This window comes from Antedon mediterranea, chromosome 6 (genome assembly GCF_964355755.1).
Source record: "Antedon mediterranea chromosome 6, ecAntMedi1.1, whole genome shotgun sequence".
NCBI classification, from domain to species: Eukaryota; Metazoa; Echinodermata; class Crinoidea; order Comatulida; family Antedonidae; genus Antedon; species Antedon mediterranea.
Window position 1 is genome coordinate 16,526,021 of NC_092675.1, and position 22,948 is coordinate 16,548,968.

The 22,948-nt window shown below is 32.0% G+C and overlaps 2 protein-coding genes across 2 annotated transcripts; one reads left to right on the top strand and one right to left on the bottom strand.

The window, feature by feature from the left end:
• Positions 1 to 3,537: 3,537 nt before the first annotated feature.
• On the top strand, positions 3,538 to 4,096 carry LOC140052446 (uncharacterized). The gene is made up of 2 exons (XM_072098058.1): positions 3,538 to 3,816; positions 3,898 to 4,096. Exons 1-2 carry the CDS (start codon positions 3,538 to 3,540, stop codon positions 4,081 to 4,083), a joined length of 465 nt encoding a protein of 154 aa, XP_071954159.1. The 3' UTR covers positions 4,084 to 4,096.
• Positions 4,097 to 8,938: 4,842 nt separating this feature from the next.
• On the bottom strand, positions 8,939 to 22,669 carry LOC140051554 (uncharacterized). The gene is made up of 3 exons (XM_072096808.1): positions 22,456 to 22,669; positions 18,559 to 18,732; positions 8,939 to 10,036 (listed from the first exon to the last, which is right to left on the bottom strand). The coding sequence occupies exons 1-3, from the start codon at positions 22,487 to 22,489 to the stop codon at positions 9,114 to 9,116; spliced, it is 1,131 nt and encodes a 376-aa protein (XP_071952909.1). The 5' UTR covers positions 22,490 to 22,669; the 3' UTR covers positions 8,939 to 9,113.
• Positions 22,670 to 22,948: the final 279 nt, after the last annotated feature.

Below are 22,948 nucleotides of genomic sequence, written 5' to 3' on the forward strand. Positions count from 1 at the left end.
ATGGTTATATACTTTGCATGGGCAAGTATAATAAAAGCGCACTCTGATAAAAGTACTCTGAAAAATTATTAAAAAAAAAACAAATTGTAACTACTGTATTTACGTCGGCCATTGATTTTGTTATACACTATCCCTTCACTTTGAAATACATGTAGACTGAAAAATGAAAGCAATACTGGATATGGAATTTTTTACTTTACTTTTGACTGTTCAGAAAAAGTGTGCTGTGTGAATTAGATCATGCGTGCAAACACTAACGAAAGTATAAAATGCCAAACTATATTATTTTGGGTTTTTTCGTGGTGTATTAATTATTTGATACATATAGATAAAATAAAAAAATGTTTAACATAAATCGATTAAAAACATTGATGTGGAAACACGAATTGTTATGTTGTTTTAATGTTCAACAATATATAAAACCATTTGGAATCGTTTTGGTTGTGTTCATTTTTATTAATTTACATTTTATTTCATTTCAATGGTTTTGATATTTTACAATTATTTTGTGAGAGAGATTTGTAATAGCTATTTGCTACTTCTGTAATTAAATTGTGGTCTATGGCAGTAACTCGTGCTCCGCACGGTTTTGTCTGCCTTAATAATAATTTGCATGGGAGGATTAAGTATAAAAGCGCAATACTGGATATAGGATATGAAAGTGACAATGTGCAAGAGAGGTGCACGTTTAAGTATGTCAATCAGTCGGTAGATTAAAACATTTTAATGATAAAATATGAATAATATGAATTAACTTACGGACACAAAAAGTGTCCGAAAGTAAATGATGCGCTCAGATTTTTTTTGGGTGTATTTTTCGTTGATATTTTGTGGAAACATGACACCCATTTGGGTTGTGTGTTTTGGGGTTTTTTTTTACATTTACAATTTTTTTCATGTTTTTTGTATTTTGCAATTTTTTTGTTTTTGAAGTTTTTTATCTTTTTTTTGCTAGTTTTGTAAATTTACATTGTGGTCTAGTTTTGATTTTTAGCTTTAAAACCGGTGGTAATTACACATGTCGCGAATTGAACTCGAACATACTAAGCATTGATATCAATGGTTACGGCGATTTGCTCACTGAGCCAAACCGTGATTTACGGTCATTCTGTTCAAAGAATAGGTGTAATTAATTAAAACTTCAATGACACGATCATTCGATACGGTTGACTAAAGACAGCTGCCCGCATGGTATTTGTAGATCCGGCCATGGCGGTACACAACACAGGAGGTTGCGTAGTTTATACAGTGACGTAACATGGTCGCTGAGACGTCAAATTACTGCCATTTTTTCCTTTTTTTTAGTGTTTATCCTTAAAATTCAAGAAAGTGACATAGTCTATCGTGTGCGGCCCATCAATAAATATCAGTGTGCCAAATGTGAGCACGTACCGTTCAGTGGTTTTGGAGGAGATACGTAGAATACGCGAACCATTTAGTAGCATTAATATATAGATGCAGTAGTATGCAAATTCATTTTGGAGAAAATTGTAGAGTAGAATGCCAATAGGGTCACTATCTCATGAAATGCAGCAATATACTGTATGTTTTACAGTAGAGTCTACTTCTATTCATGGGACACTTCTATTCTGAGGACACCTCTATTCTGAGGACACCTCTATTCTGAGGACACCTCTATTCTGAGGACACCTCTATTCTGAGGACACTTCTATTCTGAGGACACTTCTATTCTGAGGACACTTCTATTCTGAGGACACTTCTATTCTGAGGACACTTCTATTCTGAGGACACTTTTATTCTGAGGACACTTTTATTCTGAGGACACTTTTATTCTGAGCACACTTCTATTCTGAGCACACTTCTATTCTGAGCACACTTCTATTCATGGGACACTTCTATTCATGGGACACTTCTATTCATGGGACACTTCTATTCTGAGGACACTTCTATTCTGAGGACACTTCTATTCTGAGGACACTTCTATTCTGAGGACACTTCTATTCTGAGGACACTTCTATTCTGAGGACACTTCTATTCTGAGGACACTTTTATTCTGAGGACACCTCTATTCTGAGGACACTTCTATTCTGAGCACACTTCTATTCATGGGACACCTCTATTCTGAGGACACCTCTATTCTGAGGACACTTCTATTCTAAGGACACTTCTACTCTAAAGGACACTTCTATTCTGAGGACACTTCTATTCTGAGGACACCTCTATTCTGAGGACACTTCTACTCTAAAGGACACTTCTATTCTGAGGACACTTCTATTCTGAGGACACTTCTATTATGTGGACACTTCTATTTAGGGGACACTTCTATTTAGGGGACACTTCTATTCTGAGGACACTTTTATTCTGAGGACACTTCTATTCTGAGCACACTTCTATTCTGAGGACACTTCTATTATGTGGACACTTCTATTCTGAGGACACTTCTATTCTGAGGACACTTCTATTATGTGGACACTTCTATTCTGAGCACACTTCTATTCTGAGCACACTTCTATTCATGGGACACTTCTATTCATGGGACACTTCTATTCATGGGACACTTCTATTCTGAGGACACTTCTATTCTGAGGACACTTCTATTCTGAGGACACTTCTATTCTGAGGACACTTCTATTCTGAGGACACTTCTATTCTGAGGACACTTTTATTCTGAGGACACCTCTATTCTGAGGACACCTCTATTCTGAGGACACTTCTATTCTGAGCACACTTCTATTCTGAGCACACTTCTATTCATGGGACACCTCTATTCTGAGGACACCTCTATTCTGAGGACACTTCTATTCTAAGGACACTTCTACTCTAAAGGACACCTCTACTCTAAAGGACACTTCTATTCTGAGGACACTTCTATTCTGAGGACACCTCTATTCTGAGGACACTTCTACTCTAAAGGACACTTCTATTCTGAGGACACTTCTATTCTGAGGACACTTCTATTATGTGGACACTTCTATTTAGGGGACACTTCTATTTAGGGGACACTTCTATTCTGAGGACACTTTTATTCTGAGGACACTTCTATTCTGAGCACACTTCTATTCTGAGGACACTTCTATTATGTGGACACTTCTATTCTGAGGACACTTCTATTATGTGGACACTTCTATTATGTGGACACTTCTATTCATGGGACACCTCTATTCATGGGACATTTCTATTCTGGGGACACTTCTATTATGTGGACACTTCTATTATGTGGACACTTCTATTCTGAGGACACTTCTATTCTGAGGACACTTCTATTTAGGGGACACCTCTATTCTCAGGACACTTCTATTCTGAGGACACTTCTATTTAGGGGACACTTCTATTCTGAGGACACTTCTATTCTGTTGACACTTCTATTCTGAGGACACTTTTATTCAGGGACATTTCTAGTCTGGGGACACTTCTATTCTGAGGACACTTTGTTGGGCCGGTCCTACGTCTGTTTAAGGGTTCTTACTGTCTTAATTTACAATAATTAAAGCTGTATGTGATAGTAAAACGCTAATCGCCGAAATCAGCAAATCTATAGTTGATCAGGTTACTGACAGTGTTTATGACAGCGTTGCCATGGACAACGGTGTAACGGCGGCAAACATATCTAATCTTCGTGAACAGAATGACACTTTATTAGCTGAAAACAGAGCAATGGGGGATAAACTCGATGAATTAGAACAGTATAGCAGACGTAACTGTCTACTATTACATGGTGTTCCAGAGTCTTTTAAGGAAAATACAGATACACTGGCACTTGACGTAATAACAACAAAGATCTCAGAAGGGGTTGAACTTTGTGATATTGATCGCACACATCGTTTAGGCAGAAAGAAACTAAATCCTGGCACCGATGTATCTAAATCCAAACCAAGACCTATCATTATTAAATTTACCTCATATCGCACTCGCTCTGATGTTTTTCGCAATAAATGACAACTAAAAAAATCTGGTTACTCAATTACTGAGAACCTAACATTGAGACACTTAAATCTGTTACATCTAGCAACACGTAGTGAATCGGTTGAAGCTGCCAGGTCCACAGATGGAAGAGTACACTGTCTGCTAAAGAACAAGAAAAAGATCGTCATCAGATCAGATTCTGACCTCAACCATCTTTGAGTTTCCGCCCAAATCAGGAACGGATCAACAAACAGCTAAGTATTCCTTACTTAACACAAACTCATAACTGAAAACAACATTCATAAAAGACGCTCTTCTTTTTCCTTCATATTATTCATCATATTAATTTCATTTATCAATCATTATTTTGATAATCATAATTACTACTTCTATTTTCATCATTAACTTTTGTTTGACAATGTTTTTATTATTAAACTGGTGAGAGTGGCTGGATCACGAATGAGAGGCATGAAGAAGATGAAGTGGACAGAAGAGAAGAGGAAGTGGTCAGCCAGGGAAACAATGCCAAGCATCAAGATAACTTATATACTTTTTGAATGGAAAATAATAATAATTTAACACTTTAAACATAAATACACGTCTCCATCATTTTAAATTTTAATTTTTAAAAATTTTTGTTTGTTGCTGTTTTCATTCATCATATCATTTTTTTTTGTTATCAATATCTGCAGTTAACTTAATTTTAACCAAATGTTAAATTGCAATTTTGATTCTGTTTTTTCCTCTCTTTTTTAAGTACGTTAAGTCGTAGTTTTTTGTTTTTGTAACACATATTTTTTTTTGGTATGTACTATGCAAATGATATAGACTCTAGCACCTCGGAACATGACCGACTAACCAACCTAATTTTTTCACCCTTTTTAAATGATTCTGACAATTTTACTACTAATATTGATCCTGATACACATTTTTTCTCTAACGACCAAAACTTATCTCAATACTACTACCCCAACTCATTCCCGAATACTAAATCGGACTGCTTTTCTACAATTCATTTTAACTCTAGAAGTATCCTTAAAAACATTGATCAAATTAAACAACTCTTAGAAGCAACAAAGCATCAATTTGATGTCATTGGTGTAAGTGAAACCTGGCTTAAATATGATAACCCTCTTGTACAGCTCCCTAATTACCATTTTACTGCAAATCACAGAGACCATAAAGTCGGTGGTGGCGTTGCCATGTATATTCGTGATAGCCTTCAGTATTCCACAAGAAATGACTTGACTCTACACCCCTCTACATGCGAATCAATTTTTATCGAAATTACCAGACCAAATTAAAAAAACATTGTAATTGGAACAGTTTATAGGCCCCCCCCTCCCCCCTTTTTTTGACCCAAACACATTTTCAGATGAAGTAGATTCTGTTCTTTCCACATTATCCAAAGGAAACAAGATTGTGTATATCCTTGGCGATTTCAATATTGACATTCTCAAATATGAATTTGATAATGAAGCTCGCCATTTTATAAATTCACTGTTTAGTATTCACAAACCATCCCGTATATCTAAAACCACTGCTACTCTGCTTGACAACATTTTTACAAATCAGTTCGATCATCACAACATAAGTGGTTTACTGTATTGTGATATCTCTGATGATCTTCCTGTTTTCAATATTTCTTTATTAATAATGTTTCAACTGGCTCAAATAGGGAAGAGATTCATGAGTTCAGAAAAATAAACTATACATCCCTGCAAAACTTTCGCATTGATGTGGCTTCACAACAATGGCTTGAAGTTATAAACACTGACGATCCCAACACTGCATATAAACACTGACGATCCCAACACTGCATATAAACACTGACGATCCCAACACTGCATATAAACACTGACGATCCCAACACTGCATTTAATAATTTTGACAATAAATTAAAATCACTTTATAATAAACACTTTCCCCTCCAAAAAATAAAAAAATCCTGGATGACTAATGGATTGCTAAATTCAGTTAAATATAAACACAAACTTTATTCTAAATTCCTCCACTGTCCTTCTGTCGCCAATGAAAAAACATACAAAAAATTTCGCAATAAACTAAATACTTTGGTCAAACTGGCTAAAAAATTACATTACAAGGACACTTTCATTAAACATAAAAGTAATATCAAGGCAACCTGGAAAACCATCAATTCACTACTCAAAAACCCCAATAATCGAAACTCTGATATCCCTATCAACTGTAACGGTGAACTGACTAAAGATCCCAATACAATATGTAATGCTTTTAACAAATACTTTGTAGAAATCGGTCCCTCCCTTGCTAACAAAATTCCCCATGTCAACAACTCATTTAAAGACTTTCTGCCAAATCCAACTCATAATTCTTTATTTCTTAATCCAGTTGATGAGACGGAAGTTATAAAAATTATCACATCCTTTGAAACAAACAAATCCCCTGGCATTGACGATTTTAAAATTAAACCCATTAAATATGTCGCCAATTTGATCTCCTTCCCTTTATCCCATATTTTTAATCTTGTTTTAACTAATGGTTTGTTCCCAGACAGGATGAAGATAGCGCGCGTTACTCCTATTTATAAGTCCGGAAACAAATCTGATCTCTCCAACTATCGTCCTATCTCAATTCTTTCAATTTTCTCGAAAGCCTTGGAGAGAGTGATTTATGAACGTACGTCCTCATTCATAAATAAATACAACATTCTCTACAAAAAACAATTTAGATTCAGAAAAAGCCACAATACTGCATCTGCTCTAATCGACCTAACTAATAAAATTGTTGATGGTTTCGAAGACCGTCACCTCACATTAGGAATTTTTATAGACCTCTCCAAGGCTTTCGATATAATTGATCACAATATACTCTTATTCAAATTATCTCACTATGGAATCCGTGGCCCTGCATTAAATCTCTTCAAAAGTTACCTCTCTAATCGTGTCCAATGCACAAAATTCTCCAATTCAATCTCTAACTTCAATCATGTAACTTGTGGTGTTCCCCAAGGCTCCTTACTCGGTCCCCTTTTATTTATTCTGTACATTAACGATATCTATCTTTCTTCCACATTACTTGATTTTTACCTATACGCTGACGACACAACTGTCACTTATTCTCACCCTGAAATCCAAACTCTGTTTAATACTACCAACTCCCACCTAGAGATGTTGTCCCAATACTTTGCTGCTAATAAACTTTCTATAAACCATAAAAAATGTAACTTCATCCTGTTTGGGACTCCCCAGAAGTTAAAAAATGTTGACCCATCACTATACAATATTACCATTGAAAATATAAACATCCCCTCTGTTCAATCAGCAAAATTCTTAGGTGTTTATCTTGACTCTGGCCTGACGTGGAAAACACATATTAGTGTAACTGAAAACAAAATTTCCAAAAGCCTTGGTATTATTTTTCGTTTGTCTTCATATTTACTCACTAATATCCTACGCATCCTGTATTGCTCTATGATTCTTCCCTATTTGAGTTATTGTAATATTGTTTGGTGCAACACATACCCCACAAACCTTAATAAATTGCATACCCTCCAAAAGAAGGCTATAAGAATTATATCTGGCGCGCCTTCGCTTTCCCATTCCTCTCATTTATTTTCAAATCTTAATCTCATCAAACTTAATGATATCAATTTAATTCAACAAACCATTTTTGTCTACTCTGCCTTAAACAACATCCTTCCTCACCATCTTTGTTATCTATTTACTTCCAATTCCTTCTATCATTCCCATCACACACGTACTAAAAATAAATTATCTATACCCTCCCACAAATTCTTTCCAACATAACATTCGATAATCTGGACCCACCCTATGGGACAACCTACCACCCTCCATTTTAAAATCTGCTTCCCCTAAGATACTTCTCTCAAAATTAAAAAAATACACCTTTTCTACTTATTAAATTTTTATTAATCGGTCATGTCTCGATCTGCAGTACCAACAGATTTTTTTTTTCTGTTATTCATATTTTAGATTACGAAATTTATTATGATTTTCTTCAATGCATTTCTTTTCTTTTTTATTTGTGTTAAGGCTCGCCCAACACAAGATGTTACAAACATCTTTCAGGGCTTTTGCCTTAATTTTCTGATATACTTTTATAATTCTGTACAATCCTGTTTCTTGTTTTCCTACTGTATGTATTCAGATTTTGTAAATAAATGTCTATTGAATTGAATTGAATTGAATGAATCATTAAGGATGTATGCATAAACTTAAACTGATATCCTGTTTTGTTTCACAGCTTCACCTCACTACTGAGTGATATGAACAAATAAATTCATACTTACAATTTGTATGGTCAATTGAATCACGGACCTATAAATTACAGGTCCATGATTGAATAAATAACTTGTAATTAAATATAGTTAGAAGTGTCAATAGCACTGAAGCACCTGCAAATGAGCTATTATTAAGTGTAATTAATAACAAAAATCAATGCTAGACAAGGTGTAAAAGAATATTCTGCATATCACAAGCATAATATGCAGGTAGCAGGAGATGAAGACAAAGCATTCAACTATTATGATTCAATTGTCATATAGCAGTACACAGGTGGTGGTACCAGGCAGGCGATATGGTGTGCTTGTTTTAATTCTTTACTGTATATTAATATCTACTACATATTACCCTCACAAGGTTGTAGTGCAAGCCTATTACACTCGGCACTAAGACACAACAATGTATAAAAAAAAGTCGGGAGAAATCTTATGGGGAATTATATTAAAAGTGCCCTTCTATTTAATATAGATTCTGCATTTGTTCTGGTAATACCGTAACCAATATAAACAATACTGTAATTATAGCAAAGATTGTATTGTCTGTTTATGGCCATTGATGGTAGCTAATAAAATGGAATTGAAAAGATATATATATTTAGGCATATGCGACTGGGTTGTTTTGAGTAGATAATCAACAGATCTATACTAAAAATTCTCACTTTTTATGTGAGCAAGAAGAGGTGTTTGCGAGTAACCAATCAAATACACTTATTGATGTTCAACATAATTATATAATTTTCATATTACCTGTGTTATAAATGGGGAAATTGATTTAGTCTATAGAGGGCCTGATTCACAATTTTTCACAAATTCATTTAAAACAGTTAACCAAAATTACCTTAAGTAATAAGTCTAAAATTACTTAAGTCTAGAATTATTGAAAAAAGAGAGAGGGAAAGAAAAATGGAAATAAACAGAGACAAGCTGGATCTTTTCGTATAAACCAAAAAAATAATATTTGGTTGAATCAATAACTCACCTCAATATACCATACCGACAACTTGTTTCTTGTAGTAGATCCTCCACGACTAAAATGTTTACCCTCAGAGTGAGCTTTCTTGGGCTTCTTGACAGACCCACCCCTGCAGCTAGCTCCAGGCAACACAACACTTTTATTACTTTTTGGCGATTCCTTTTGATTGTTCCCATCTAAATTATGTGCTTCTTGTTTTAAATTTTCAATAAAATCGTTTGGTATTAAATCATATAAATTTTCCTCATAATTTTCTTTTTCTGTAACATAATCATCCTTTTTGTCCATTTCGTTAGATGGTGATGAAAGACCATTAAAAAGATGTACACTATATTCAATATTATTGCACGAATTTCGGTTAGCTGTTAGAAAACCATTTTCAGAATTCTCATTGGTCACCTTATTTTGATTGGTTGATTGTTTATCTGTACCATTCAAACATGATGTTTTTGCACGTTTATGAACAACAGCGTATAAACATTCAACATCTTCTGAAATTACAGACTTACAGTTCCCTTTACTAGTTTCTTCCTCAAAACCATAAAGTTCATAAACATCATCATTATCGTCGTCGCTTGCTATTTCAGTTGAGTTACCAAATTTGTCTGAGACATCGGTGTATTCGTAATCATCATCTTCGAACGGTATCTCTTCATAAATATGACGATCACCATCTACTTTTGATCGTCTCTTTTGTCTCCTTGGAATAGCGGGTGGAAGTTTAAGGTCCTCATTTTCATAATTTATATCAGTTTCTGACAAACTTGTTTTATTGCACTTTGAATTCTTTTTAGCAACTGGAATATTCACATAATCTCTTTCATTGTCTATTTCTTGTTTGTTCAATTTCTTTTTACCAAACATGCGATCTGGAGACAGACCAACAGACGACCATATATCATCCTCTTCTGCTGTCACTGAAATATTTAAAAAATATATATATTTGAGTGCAAAATAAAAAACTCTAAAACTCACAGTTGCTGTATATTACTCAAAATAAACGAGATTATTTTAATAATAGTTCACTTTAAAATAGTATGATTTGTATGGTTGAATGGCGAGAACATTTTTGTTTGTTAAAATCCTGACTGTCCTACTAAACTTAACTCTGCCTTGTTAAAATAGAACAGTCAATCTTTCAAATGACAATATTCTCACCATTCAACTCATCCTTTTATATTGCAGGTTTTCCAATGATTGTCATTTACACAGAAAATTTATTTAATATTTAAAATGTGAATAATTATTGATTGACAAAGAACATATCAAGTTCTACGAAATTTCATATAAATTCAACTGCTATTAAATATGAATTCAACTGCTATTAAATATGAATTCAACTGCTATTAAATATGAATTCAACTGCTATTAAATATGAATTCAACTGCTATTAAATATGAATTCAACTTCTATTAAATATATATTATACTTTATGTACAAGGAAATAGGACAAATAAAGTGAAAAACATATTAAATGTGACTAAGTATAATGTGACGATCTCATACTAATCGTCACTAAGTCCTCCAAACAGATCTACATTGCTGATGGCGCTATACAGCCATGAATATGGTTTATATAATTTTGAATAAAGTACAGTATGTAACAACACATTGTATGTCAAGCATTAAAATCAATATATCAATAATAAAGAAAATACATAGTTAATAAATGTAATCAATAGGTATGTTCTGACAGGAAGTATATACCTATGCACAGAATGAAATAAAAAAATGACACATGTGTTGGTACTAAATAAATGACACATATGTTGGTACTAAAAAAATGACACATGTGTTGGTACTAAAAAACTAACTATCAACTAACAAAGGTCTCATTTGACTAGCAATGGAATAGCAACGCAAAAAACAAGGTGGATTTTAAAAGAAATAGGTTTATTAAAACTACTCGTATTAAAAAGCCGATACATTAAATCAATTTATGTTTTAAAATTACAAATTATAACCCTTGCCTCTTGTCCAAAAATGAAGTTTTTTGGACAAGTATCTAGGCAAAGTATATATCTATCTACACCGACAAATTCAGAATGATAACTTGAAAATTGTATGTGCTATCGTGCTTTAAACAAACAAACATACATACAAACACAGCAACTACTATACTTGGCAAAATGTTATTATAATTTTGCCAAGTAATGAAAGGCATTCCAGTTCAGTAGAGCATTTGAAAAAAAAAACAACCATAAACAAGATATTCGAGACCTCAGACACTGACAAATTTTAGTTTTCCCAAAATTTTTTTTATTTATATAGCTTTTACGACATACATTATTGATCAATTGTATTCTATTTTTCATAACTATGGACCGGTTTCTTTTTTTTTTTTTTTTTTTGACCATATTTATTTAATGAGGGTGATCCATCCAGCAATTGTTGATCATTAGGGACCCTCAGAGGTTCACAAGTCTTTGGGAGTGGTAGCCAAGCATAACCACCAAGCCACAACTGCAAAAATGCTGCATTATGCTGAATAACAATTTATTTGAAACATTTTTACGCTCAGACACATTTCTGCTAAATATCTGCTCCTACAAAATTGGGTAAATCATTGGGCAATCATCAACAAAAAACCTTAATATTACATCAAACGTTCAAGATGGTACAGTAGTCAGGCGCATTTATGAAATACTTAGCCCCCCCTAATCTATAATGCTGGATCTGGAATGTCGGTCACTCAAATAATTGTTGTTTTGGATTATTGTACAGCTAAAAGTTACACTGCGATGTTTTTAACCGTTATTTTGACCTGTTTCTGCTGCCAAGAAATTGGAGGTCATTTATTTACAGTTAATAATCAGTTATTTTTTCACAGCAGAAAAGAAACCCACTAAAAAGAAAATCTTTTTTTAACAGTTGTCTGAAATGTTTTTATTTTATTAACGTTTGTGTTGACATCCTTTTTTATTAAGTGTAGTATTTTACTTCATAAAATGTACTCAACTAGAAGTGAACTGCAACTGCTAGTTATGAGTAGGAATGAATGTACACCCCCGAGAAGACTTATACGGAAATCTACCTAATTCAACATAATCTAATCAATATGAGAGAACAGTATACAACAACTACAGTACAGCAATCTTGTTGCTTCCACTAAGTTCCCAACAACACATAAGGTATGGATTTTATTAATAATACAAACACCTAGTTCAGGTAGAAGCCCACCTGGGACATTAGCCACCTCAAATAAGGAATAATTTTCATACAATCTATTTGGGCATAGGCTAAAAACCACAATATTACTATTTTTTGAGGAGAGAGATTTCTTTTAAATAATGATTGAAATAATTTTACAGCGAAATGAAATATAGGAGCTACCCCAAATAATTAAAATGTCCTAATTTCCACTTCATTTTCAAAGATATTAAGAAAGAAACTTACAGATAAGATAACATTTTTTATCCAAGATTAAAATGATGAGTACTACCTGAACTATCGTTTGAATCTACAGCTTAGCAACAATTACTCACTAATGAATGAGTCAAATTCTACGCATCCTATCAAAATATTATATACATATACATCATCAATATTTTGTCACATTGAAATGCATGGGTTGGTTTAGTAGACGCGATATATCTGATCAATTAAACAACTAATTTGTAACAAGGTTGTGGAGATCCTCTCACCTCACTGAATTCAATAAATCAATGTGACACCAACTAATCATCTGCAAGGACCATCAATATAATAGATTTCTTTTTTCCATTCATTTATCCATTTAAAAATTCTTTTTTTTTTCTTACAAATGCCACTGCCTGTTTTTTATTACTTGTATTGGCAAAATAGAATTCTTAGTATCCTTATTATAAGTCTAAAAAGGGCCAATCTGGAAAAAAAAAATTTCAGCTCATCTGGCCTGAGGAAAGCCGCCATTTTGGATTTTTGAAATGGCTGCCATAAAATACAGATTTTTGCTCATATATCAGCTTAATCATGTATGGATATGATTTTATGCACAAATGTATATCTAGCTGCATCTCATCATCTCAAGGCCAGTGGTATAAAAATTATAACCCTGTCCAAGCAGGGAGATGTAAGATCATCTCCCTGGTCCAAGGAGCATCCTACAAGCCCGTTTCTGTAGCTTATGGTGGCCAATTTGACAATCAAAATGGTACTAGCCATTGAGTGAACTACAAAAAGCTGTATTTAGATTTCTTGACTCTCAAGACATACACTTTGCTACTCAAAATCACTTCCATAGGCCTACACGATATAAGCTGAGGTAAGCGGACAAATCTGTAAATTTTATGGCAGCCATTTTGAAAAGAAAAAAGGGGGCGGCCATTGGGTGAACTTCAAAATGGTGAATTTAGATTCCTTGATCCTCAAAACATACACTTTGCTACCAAAATTATTTCCATACATGATGTAGAAGAGGAGATATGAGCAAAAACCTCTATTTTGTGGTGTCCATTTTGAAAATCCAAAATGGCGGCTTTCCCCATATGACACAAATCAGTTGAGAAAGTGGAAAGTGGGTTTGTTTGTTAGCACTACCGTATGAATGACTTAATAAATCAAATCTGAAATTATCATTCTGAATATTTTGGTGAAAATAGGTATATACTTACAGAACATGTCTATTGAAATTCAAGAAAATTATTGGTTCATTAATAACTTCAGAAATTAAAAAAGAACAATTTGTATTCCTCTAATGGGTGGAAATATCAACATGCACCCTCTGTGGCAATATTTTGCTATGTACTTCACTCAGTTTCTGAGTGTATTTCTCAATAGTTGTCATGATTTTATTTGTTTACCTTTTTGTTTTCTAGTAGACAAACAATTTAATTAATTAGAATATTGTACAACAATCTAGGTTTCGCATAGATATTCATAAGATTTTATTCTGAAGTTTGAGCACCTCTATTCCATTTTAATACCACATTTAGATCACATATTTATTAAATGATAAAATTACACAAGAAAACGTCTGACATGTTAACAACAGATAAACGAAAACAAATTGCTTATAATTGCATGGTATTTGTTTTGCAACACATTGTATATCTCACTTAAGCTACCATCATTAGTATTGATACCCTTGCCTTAAAAAATAATAACATTTAAGAGCAACAAACATCAACACGCTCTGACTTGCATAAAACATTTAAAACATCGGAAATAAATCATAATTGATTAATCAACTGGTTTTATGTGAGTTACAGATGCTCTATTTGCTCAAGTTTCTCAACGCAAGACAATTACATGACAAGTCACATGGTTTGTCAAATATTGTCTGAAATGTACAAGAAGAGAAATGAATCCATCCACGCCTCAATTTTAATCTATCTCTGAATCCGGTAAGTATTAACATACAATATAACTTTACATAAAACATAATTATAAACCTAATTTGCATAATTTTTTTCAAGTAAAGATTATTAATAACTGTAGAGGCTTCTTCATCTAAAAAGCATTAAAAGTATTAATAATAAATAATATTCATTGTCATATAGCGCTTTTTGCACAACAATTTTTTTCCAACACGAATGGAAACATACTGCCATAGGTCTTGATCTAACCGGGTATCCATTTATATACCTGGGTGGAGACATGCAAACGTAAGTGTCTTGCTTAAGGATACAAGCAATGCAGCGAGAGTCAGATTCAAACTCACGATCTCACAATCAGTAATCGAATGTCCAACACACAGGGCCTGGCATCGGATTTTTCAAACAAGCTTAGCATCTTTTTGTTTTTAAAATAACCTAAGCAAATATTTTGACATATTTTTTTCTTAAAGCTTAATGATAAAGTCCAATTCATATAGTTAATAGTTTGATAACAACCTCTGTTTTTCAGTTAAAGCATTTCTTTATTAATATCTTGACATAAGCAAAAAGACTGATAAATGCCATGGTTGTAGTTTAGCTATGATGCTGTTTTTCTTAGTATTTCTCTGTAATAAGAAATAACCTATTACAGTACAGTACATGAGATCTGTGATCCTTCTTCAAGATGTGTTTTTAATCATAAAGAGGAAAAAGCTTACTAGATTTCTAAATATTTGACATTAATGAGTAAAAATCAAACTAAATAAACTAAAATAGTTTATTTATTGATGAAAGGAATAATCAATTACAGATTAAATATTTTACGCTAAAATAAAAATGAAACAAACAAATAAAAAAAAAAAACAGAAAAGAAAATAATTTAAATTTGTTGACCTTTAAAGTCATTTGTTCTATTTCCAAATGCAAATATTGTACAAATAAAAACAGCTGTAGGCAACGAAAAGTATGCATTGCAAATCATTTTGAGCAAACAATTTATTTTAGTGCAATGTGATATGTGTGATAAATCAATGTGTTGTAATTGATGGGCTTACTAGCAGGCCGGCCAGTTCCTCTTTGCTGTTCAACAGCAACTGTGAATAGTCTGCAAGACATGATGAATGTTAGACCACAGAGGTATACCCCATGGTTAGACCATAGTGAACTTTATAGGTATATAAGGTCAACGATAAGTGAATAATGTAAGAATGAATGATGCAATTGGGCTGGGCACTTACTGTACACCTATCTTCAAAGTCTACTAATTTCAACAGTGTACCAACCCAAACCTCATAATGCTTTTATTTTTTCCTCACCCATCCTTAACTTTGTGACACCTCCTACACTTCTCTAGTTAACAGTATATTTGGAAAATAAAATGTATGTTTACAAGAAATATAATATGTACATCGTAGAATGATGATATTTTTGTATTTTTATTAATCATGAATAATTTGAGCTTTTTGATTATGACCTGTTTTTTTCACAGACTATATTTTATGTAAAAATAAATACCATATGGACATACTGCAAAAATGTTTACTGTCTTATGCATTATTTTTACAAAACGTCAACAATTGCAGGTCTAAGTGTCTTTAACTGTTTTGGAAAGACATAACAGCAACAATAACAGCAATGTAAAATCAAAAGAAAGATATGTGAATTAAAGATTTTTATTGACAAAAGATGTGGATAGAAAAACTGAGAGCGAGTCAAATAGGCGAGAAGGTTAAGGCAGGGCGCTATTTACCATACCTAGAATATCGGCATGGGTTCAAGGCCGACTTACTCCTAGTTCTAGTGGTACAACAAGTCTTCTCCGATAAGGATTATAAACCGTAGGTCCACACACAGTTTGTCTGTGCGCACTTTAAAGAACTCAGTTCATTATTCAAGATTAGTAGGGGGTTACCCCAGTGAACTGGTAGGCCCTACGTCATAGGAAAGTGATTAATTTATTATTTGTAATCCTTGGCCACATGTGCCTAAGTACAAAAAATTAACCTAGATAATTTCACTGTCAAGTTCTATAGTTTGCCTTGAGAAAAAGAACACCCATGACAAACTTCTAATAAAATTATCCAACCTCTGGATATACAGTAATAATGATGAAGATGAATACATATTACTAATAACAATGTTGACAATATTTCATGATCATTTCATTTATTTCATCTGTTCAATCAAAATAAAAATATCAACTGGTCACAAAGTACAAAGCACTTATTGAGGTAGATAGGATTGTCAAGTGCCTTTCCAACCCCTAAGTTGTGGACAATTTTGAGTTCACTTCAACAAATTTTTTTCTGATTTTACTTTTTGACAGCGCTATGAGCAATGATTGTTGGAATGGTGCTTTAAAAATGGAACAATTGATTAACAATTTAACAATCGGTCATTAAACAAATTAATTGTTTGATAGAACAAAATAGAGAATATCATTGTAGCTCATTGCTTGCATGATTCACAATGATTAGTTAAATTGTAGAGGCATTACTTAACCAATTACTACAAATGACCAATAAGATTAATAGGAAGTATGTTTATGGTGTAGTCTTCATATCCCGTCCTTTATCAATCAAGGTTTAATTAAAATCAATTTAATTTATACCTATACAAGGTAAAGATCTAAAGATTAATGTTGATTCAATGTTATCAGACATTTACACAATTTAAAAAAAAACATATTCAACATTGTTGTGGCTGTAAAACTTTCACAATTTATTGTGCATAAACGGAAAATATGTGTTTTAAATAATAAATGGTAGAAATGCTATTATAAATGAAAATATAATGTGTTTAAATATTTTTTATATACTGTAGTCATAATTTTATTAATATACATTTTAGAATTTAATGTTGAAAATGTACTCATACTATTTCCATTTTAAATTGGCAAATAAAATTTAATCTGAAATCTGAATTAATATAATACAAGTATTTTCTGTCAGGATTGTTTACATTTTTATAATACTATACATAAAGCCTAAAGCTTGATACAGTTTTTTTAAATTGTGTAAATCTTTAATATTTGTATTTTCCTATTTAAATGTACTCATTATGTGGAGGAGTCAAGATTTTTAGGCAAAAGGCCTAAAATGTGTAGAATTTAGTGCAGCTAGTGCAGCAGCACTTAATCTGCTATACCGTTTGTATAGTACAGTACCTGTATTTGTATATTAACTGACAATAACACCCTTTAATATAATCTTTTGATCAACTTGGTAAGAAAAAAACAAAATATTGTAGCAGACTATACTACTCTATAATAAGTTTGATTGGTCTAAAGTGTCCCAGTCAGTCAGCTCATTTTGCTCACCATCAACTGTCATCATAGTCACACATAGTAAAATGGTAGTACCATCTACCAATGTCTGTTATACATCAAACAGAAATGTGAAAGGGAAGCACACGTAGTCTAAAGAACTAATAGAATATATACCAGTTCCTGATTGAATGATAAAAAATAAGTGGGTACTTGGTACCCCGATCCTTTTAAAACCATATAAAGCAAGAATCAGAAATTGAATAATGCATGATTCACATGCTGGAGAATTATTATACTCTTGCAAAATAAAAAACATTATATTTCAGCATATAGTAGCCTAGTAGTACTACTATACAAAGGGCTACAAGTTCAGCATTTCAGTATATAGATTGTTATGATTATTTTAAAAACGAATATAACCAGTGTAACCTAGGATTAGATTAGATGTTTGATTATGTAGATGTAGATGTAGATTAAATTGGATGTAGGGACACAATTGGTGACTGACTGTAGCATGGCTACATTTATGCTTTCCTGGTAGCTAGAGAATAATGATATTCTATTTAATGTTTGTTTTATTTGTTTATTGTTGTTTATTTCATAAATTTAATGTATTTTAAATACAAAATAACAAACATATATTTTATATAATAGAAAAATGGAATGTATGGTAAATGTATTTTAAAAAGATTTAATAACAGAAAAATGGAATATATGTTTTTATTTTTTTGAGTAATGTTTTTAAAAAGATGCATTTTTCTATTCAGTTAGATCCAAAACATGCCCTGGCAATTGTAATCCTTAATTTACTTCTTATAGAAAACACATGAATTTAAACATGAACATGTGAGATTATGACATTTTGTAAACCAACCTGAAACAGTTTTGAATTCTTGGTCAGTTAAGCCTGATTTAAATATCACCTCCATCTCCGACAACTCGCTGAAATTGTCATCAAAACATCCCTCTCTCGTGTAGTTTGTTTCTTCTATGATGTTTGTCTGCCAGTCTGGCATTCTCTCAAAACTTGTCTTTTTCTTGATATAGGCTGAGCAAATACATTCAAATTTTGAGAACAAAAAAACAAGAAATTAATGTCATATGTTATTATTTTGAAACTGAGTCAGAGACAGTTATTGATTGATTAAACAAAAAGATTTTCCCGGTGAATAAATGTTGGGAACAAACAAACAAACCAATATAATATTTATAATGTAATATTCTATATACAATGGAAAAAAGAAATAATTCCTTAATTCATTCATTTCATTTATGATAGTACATCCATATACAAAATGAAAAGAGAAAACACTAGCTTCACCAGGAAAATTAAAAGTAGCATTCCATTAAACAATCTAAAATATCCTAATATAAATGGTAAATAGAAAAAGATGACTGTTAAGCTTATAAACTTGTTTCAGAAGGAGACATAAAAATAAGATACAATAAATTCAAAAAGAAACTTGACAGAGGGTCAAACTATATCATCCATTTTCCATGAGATTTTTAACATCCCAAGGTACCATTTAGGAAAGTTTATCTTAATAGCTGTTCTATTCTAAACAAAATTTAATTTTATTTATTTAAATAATAAAGAAAACATAATATAAAAATTAACAAATCACATTGGCATAAAAGCTACATCATTTGAAACTAAGAAAATAAAACGTTCTACAACTTCCATACCTTTTTTGCAACCTGTTTATTGCATAAAAGAGAAAAAAAAAGCTTAGGTAAATTATAAATAATAACTACAAACCTAGCATTCGACTACCTATATCCCACGCCATCTCAGATATCTTAAAAACTTTAAACCTGACACAAACTTAGACGCAACGTCTCGGTTCTTGTTAAGTCTCTTCCTTACACGCCATCTACAGTATGTTCTGACTGAACGTAACCTTGCAGTGAAGAAACTATCCTCAGCAGCGTTTCCCTTTGGGCCATGATATAAATAAGTACAGACGAAGCAGCTTACAACTTGTACCAATCACAAAGTGTTTTCAAAGTTTGAACTTTGAATCTATCTTTTTTATTTCTGTTGTAAGATTGAATGTTCTTACTCAAATCAAACAGATTATTTTAAAGTGATTGGTGATCTTTTTTAACAGTTCAAAGATGATTTATTTAACAATATTATCATCACTGAATGAGTAACATTTTATTTTGCCGTACATTTTATAATAATTTTAAATAGAAAATGTCTTCATGTTTACGTTTATATTAACTAAACTATGTTTATTACTTTTCCAATACAAACTTTGTTTACAAGTTAGGAAAATATGTCTACATTTCTTTTGAAAGAAGAAATAATTATGTATATATATTATCTTTAGGAAATGCCCATTGACTATTAATAAATAAATTCCCTGAATGGGAAAGAAGTATTAACAGCATGGTTTAATCAAATACACATTTGGCACTTTGATTTTGGTCTTTAGGTCCAATTTGGTGTGAGGTGGTTCAAAAATTTCGGAAATTATAAAACAAAACATTTTTAGTGTCAGGACTAGCTCTATTGTGTTTTTTACTACGGAAAATGTCTCTAATAGGAAATATAATTAAAGGGGGTCATTATAGATTATTGGTCAGAACAAAACAGTGAGCTTCACATTGAGCATGATTTTAAACATGTCAAAATCAAAAGGAATATTGAGAAATAGAAATAAGAATAGAGTACAACATTATCAAGCAAACTAATAACTGAGAAACGGAAGCTAATCAGACGGACTATTAGTATTTTATTGTTCACTTCACACAGCAGCACATTGCAACCACATATGCCAGTCCAATTAATTGAATATAAAGAAATGAAAATATAACATATAATTCCAGTTGTTCACCTATTATAGAAATTAATTCTTGATATACAGTAGATGTAACTAAAAAAGTCAAATAATATTGTATTATACTGTATATACAGTAGTCTTTGATTGGTCTATGTGTTTGTAATGGCTAGGCCTAACCTACAGTACCACTACTAGATAACTGTTTTTATATGTATAATTTTCTTACACCAAAATTTTTAATACCGATTGGAGCCAATTTAGCCCGGCAAATCTTGCTGGCAAAACCTGCTTCGGGAGAACTGTTCAACTGTTAGAAGATATAATTTCTACTATTTTAATTCTTTTACTTTTTCATTAAACTTTACTTTTGAGAATGATTTAGCATTGGACCATGATAGTGACCGTACTGTATATTTTGTCTTTGGTTCGATTCAAATTGTATATAACAAAGTTACAGATTATAAAAGGTGGATCTGGAATATTGGAAGGGGTGGTACAGAACCCAAAGTATGGGAGGGTCTACCTAAAAGTTTATTTTTACCTTTTGAAAAGGTGGAACAAACTCAGCCATAGGTAAATCTCAGCTGCCTATGATACTATTACAGTATATATATCCACAAAGCCTTTATCCTAAAACCCTTTTTTTTAAAAGCTCTTTTTTTCTGATCTAAGGAAGTTCAGTACATTGGTATTAAGAGGAAAACATTTAGAGATACCATCTCAGAACCAGAAAGACATGCCATGAGTCATACACATTACAGGTTTTGTGTACTGGTGGATATACAGTATTTATATAAGTCTGAATTTTTGGATTAAACAACCTAGTTTTAACAAAAGTTCAATCAATATGCTTTAGATACTAAACCTATTAATAAGTACATCCAGTAGACTCACACAGAATGAAATTATTAACAAAAAAAAGTATTTTTTCTAATATGTACAAGTATGCAGTGAATGTCAAGTTTTCCGTCTTTCACCAAATTGCAATAGAGGCACCACTTCTAAAAAGGCAATTACCAATTACATTTGTACCCTAATTAGCTTTGAGGCTTAGGGCATGGAACTGAAAGAGTCGTGAGTACCTTGGAACTGATTGAAACCTGGACCTACTGTAGAGATTGGAATACAAGTAACCACCATGCGACAGCTCCACTACGCAGTTTGTAAAACCAGAGGAAATAATTTAAAACAATGACTGCAAACTACTTTGATAAATTATTATCCAAATTAGGATAAGCCATTAAAATGCTTTCAAAGAATCTGGTCAAGTTACAAGGGCACTTTTCATTTTCTCACAAACTAAAAATTAAAAAAAATACATCCAAACCACAGGAAGATAATTTTTAAGACAATGAAGTAAAACATTGACTCATTGAAATCAGAAAATCAAAAGCCGCTAACAGATGAACTTTAAAAAAAGTTGAAATAGACTCTTTGACGTCATTCACTAATATAAATCAATCATTTCACACACACAAAATTGATGTACAATAATTTAAAAATTATCTTAATTATTGTATCAATGTGCACGTCTACAATGTGCACCAATCAATACATACTCTACTGTACTATTTATATATAATGTAAAAACTTTTACTGTAAAATGTAAATTGTTTATATTTTTTTAAAACAATGTGCACTATCTCATAGGAGGTCTGGGTTAGGTGATTATGAAATGCTCAACCTTTCAAACATACATATATAAAATACATTTTCTAAAATACATGTTTTATTTTCCAGTAGGGTAGCCTTGACAAACACTGCTCTTCCAAGAGACCTTTCAGTATGTCATAATAAAAGAGAACATATAAACTAATAACTACAAAAATTATATTCAAAATTTAATAATTTTTTTTGTCTTATGGCATGACTTTCAGTAACAGGCACAACATATAATTAAATGTCAATTGTACCACTTTAAAATACCAAAAAATAAATAAAAAATTACCTCACCCAATAAATAAATTATTATATACCAATACCTTTGTGGTTATTGCTGGCACCCCAAACGTCCATGTTGCTCTTTTTATCTTCCTTTGATATCTAAAAAACCTCACGGAATAATAATGCTAAACATCGTAAAATCCAGAAATGTGCTGTCAAAAAAAAAAAAAAACAATCATTATATTTATAACATTTTTAATATCATTCTTGTAGAGGATACTAATTAATAGTTGCCATAGTGACAAGCGTATGATCTCAATACAAACACTTTAATATTTTCATTTTATCAGATTCTTTCCAATAGTAGAAATACGACGTTTGTAGACGTGTAGACTAGTAGAGTGTCTCTGGAAAATATCAATAAATATTAATTACCGGTTCCCAAATCACTGAATACAAATACAATTAATCGTATTAATATTTTGATTTGAAATTCAAATTTGCAAAACTATAAAATGTCTCATAAAATGTAAATTACTCAAGACTCAAATTTTATAATGTTATTTTTTGCGCCGCTCCTTTTATTATATT

Coding starts and splice junctions, on each gene's coding strand:
- LOC140052446 (XM_072098058.1), top strand. CDS start 3,538: ATGGACAACGGTGTAACGGCGGCAAACATATCTAATCTTCGTGAACAG. Junction 3,817..3,897: donor AACTAAATCCTGGCACCGAT/GTATCTAAATCC, acceptor CGCAATAAATGA/CAACTAAAAAAATCTGGTTA.
- LOC140051554 (XM_072096808.1), bottom strand. CDS start 22,489: ATGGACGTTTGGGGTGCCAGCAATAACCACAAAG. Junction 18,733..22,455: donor TGCCAGCAATAACCACAAAG/GTATTGGTATAT, acceptor GTATTTGCTCAG/CCTATATCAAGAAAAAGACA. Junction 10,037..18,558: donor AGAATTCAAAACTGTTTCAG/GTTGGTTTACAA, acceptor TAAATATTTCAG/TGACAGCAGAAGAGGATGAT.